General features: G+C 48.8%; 1 protein-coding gene across 2 annotated transcripts in view; it reads left to right on the top strand.

The window, feature by feature from the left end:
- Positions 1-1839, top strand: part of HKDC1 (hexokinase domain containing 1) — a 75374-nt gene that overhangs the window by 56934 nt on the left and 16601 nt on the right. For both annotated transcript variants that reach the window (XM_012801324.1, XM_023509568.1), the window contains one exon: positions 1029-1212. In XM_012801324.1, the coding sequence (XP_012656778.1) occupies positions 1029-1212 (184 nt within the window). The remainder of the gene's footprint in view (positions 1-1028; positions 1213-1839) is intronic.

Genomic DNA, 1839 nt, shown 5'->3' with positions numbered 1-1839 from the left:
TCACCCTGGGTAGAGTGCTGTGGCATCACAGCTCACAGCAACCTCTAACTCCTGGGCTTAAGCGATTCTCTTGCCTCAGCCTCCCAAGTATCTGGGACTACAGGCATCTGCCACAATGTCCGGCTGTTACGGCAAGTTTCTAACAGTTGTCATTTTTTGGCAGGCCCAGGCCGGATTTTAACCCACCAGCTCTGAAGTATGTGGCACCTTAGCTGCTTGAGCTATAGGCACCAAGCCAACAAGAGAATCTCTTAAGCCCAAGAGTTTGAGGTTGTTGTGAGGTGTGATGCCACCGCACTCTACCGAGGGAGACATAGTGAGACTCTGTCCAAACAAACAAACAAACAAAAAAACCCCACAATAATGGTAGAATCTGGGGAAGTTGTTCCATTTGGCCATCTGGGCTTCCTGAATATAAGTAGCAAGGAGATAGGGCTGTACTGGGTACCTTCAATGCCAGGCGTGAGGTCTCATCTCACTCTGCCTCTTCCCCATTCTGTGAACTTGGACAGGTTGCTTTTTCTGTCTGACTTGACTTTCCTCATCTGTGGGAGGAGGTGGGATTAGATTTAAGAGGGCAAAGAGGTGAGGTTCACTTGATTGAAATAGTTGCCTGGACTGCTGTGTAAGGAATAGTTCTGGGGCCGGGTCATGGGCTCACAGATGGCAAGACCAGATGATTCCTCGTGGTCCCTGCCAGCTCTGACTGCTAATTCCATGACCACTTGGCAGCTCTGTGTGCCTAGAGCTTAACAGTACTGATGAGGAGGAAGAAGAAGAAGATGCTTCCGTGTAAAAGAAACTCATTAATATCACCGCTGTCTCTCCTTTTAACACATCCACGAGGCAGTTATTACTTCCTTTTTACAGATGAAGAAACTGAGACTCCAGCAGACTTGCCTGAGGTCACCAGCTATGAGGGTTAAACTGGTGTCACAGCCAGTAGTGTATGAATCCAAGGCCAGATTCTTGTTGACTGCACTCTGCCGCCTCTCTAAGATCTAAAGTCCCTTTGCTGTCTGTCCTAGGAACAGGCAGCAACATGTGCTACATGGAGGAGATGAGGAACATCGAGCTGGTGGAGGGGGATGAAGGGAAGATGTGTATCAACACGGAGTGGGGGGGCTTTGGAGACAACGGCTGCTTGGATGACTTTCGCACACAGTATGACGCAGAGGTGGACGAGGGGTCTTTGAATCCCGGCAAACAGAGGTGAAGAGCGTGCATGTGTACACTTATTCAGGGGGCATAGCGAGTAGCTCTGCCAGACTGGGAGTGAGGGGTGGGCACCACTTTCATGTCATAGACCCTATAGCTTTGTGTGTCTGTTACTGCCATCAAATGTCAGTGAGGTGTCTTATCGGAATAAAAGAAAAATGTTATGGCAAGTTTCTAACAGGTAGAATGCAGGGGGCCCTTTTTTCTAATCAGTATAAGAGAGCATAAGAGCTGGTAGTGGCTCTGGAAGTGGCAGAAGCTGTCAGAATCCCCATTTGCTGAGGGCATGGTAACGTAGCAAACCCTCTCAGGATGAGATTTAGTGGGTCTAGTTTATAGGTTGATGTCATCAGCCTTTTGAGAGCTGGCTGCCAGGTTGGCAACCTCTTCTGGGGGTGGCCAAGTGGCTGCCTGTGATGGATGGGAGTGCTGGTTCTTGACCGTGATGTGATGTCCTACCATGGGTTACAATCGCTTGTGAAGTATACTGAAATTACCAACCACACTAAAAATACAGCAAATAAATACAGCTTAAAAAATCTATTAGAGGCTTGGTGCCTGTGGCTCAAGCGACTAAAGCGCCAGCCACATACACCTGAGCTGGCCGGTTCGAATCCAGCC

This window comes from Otolemur garnettii, unplaced genomic scaffold, assembly GCF_000181295.1.
Source record: "Otolemur garnettii isolate 467f Iridium unplaced genomic scaffold, OtoGar3 scaffold00008, whole genome shotgun sequence".
Classification (NCBI taxonomy): Eukaryota; Metazoa; Chordata; class Mammalia; order Primates; family Galagidae; genus Otolemur; species Otolemur garnettii.
This window is presented reverse-complemented; position numbering and strand designations above follow the sequence as displayed.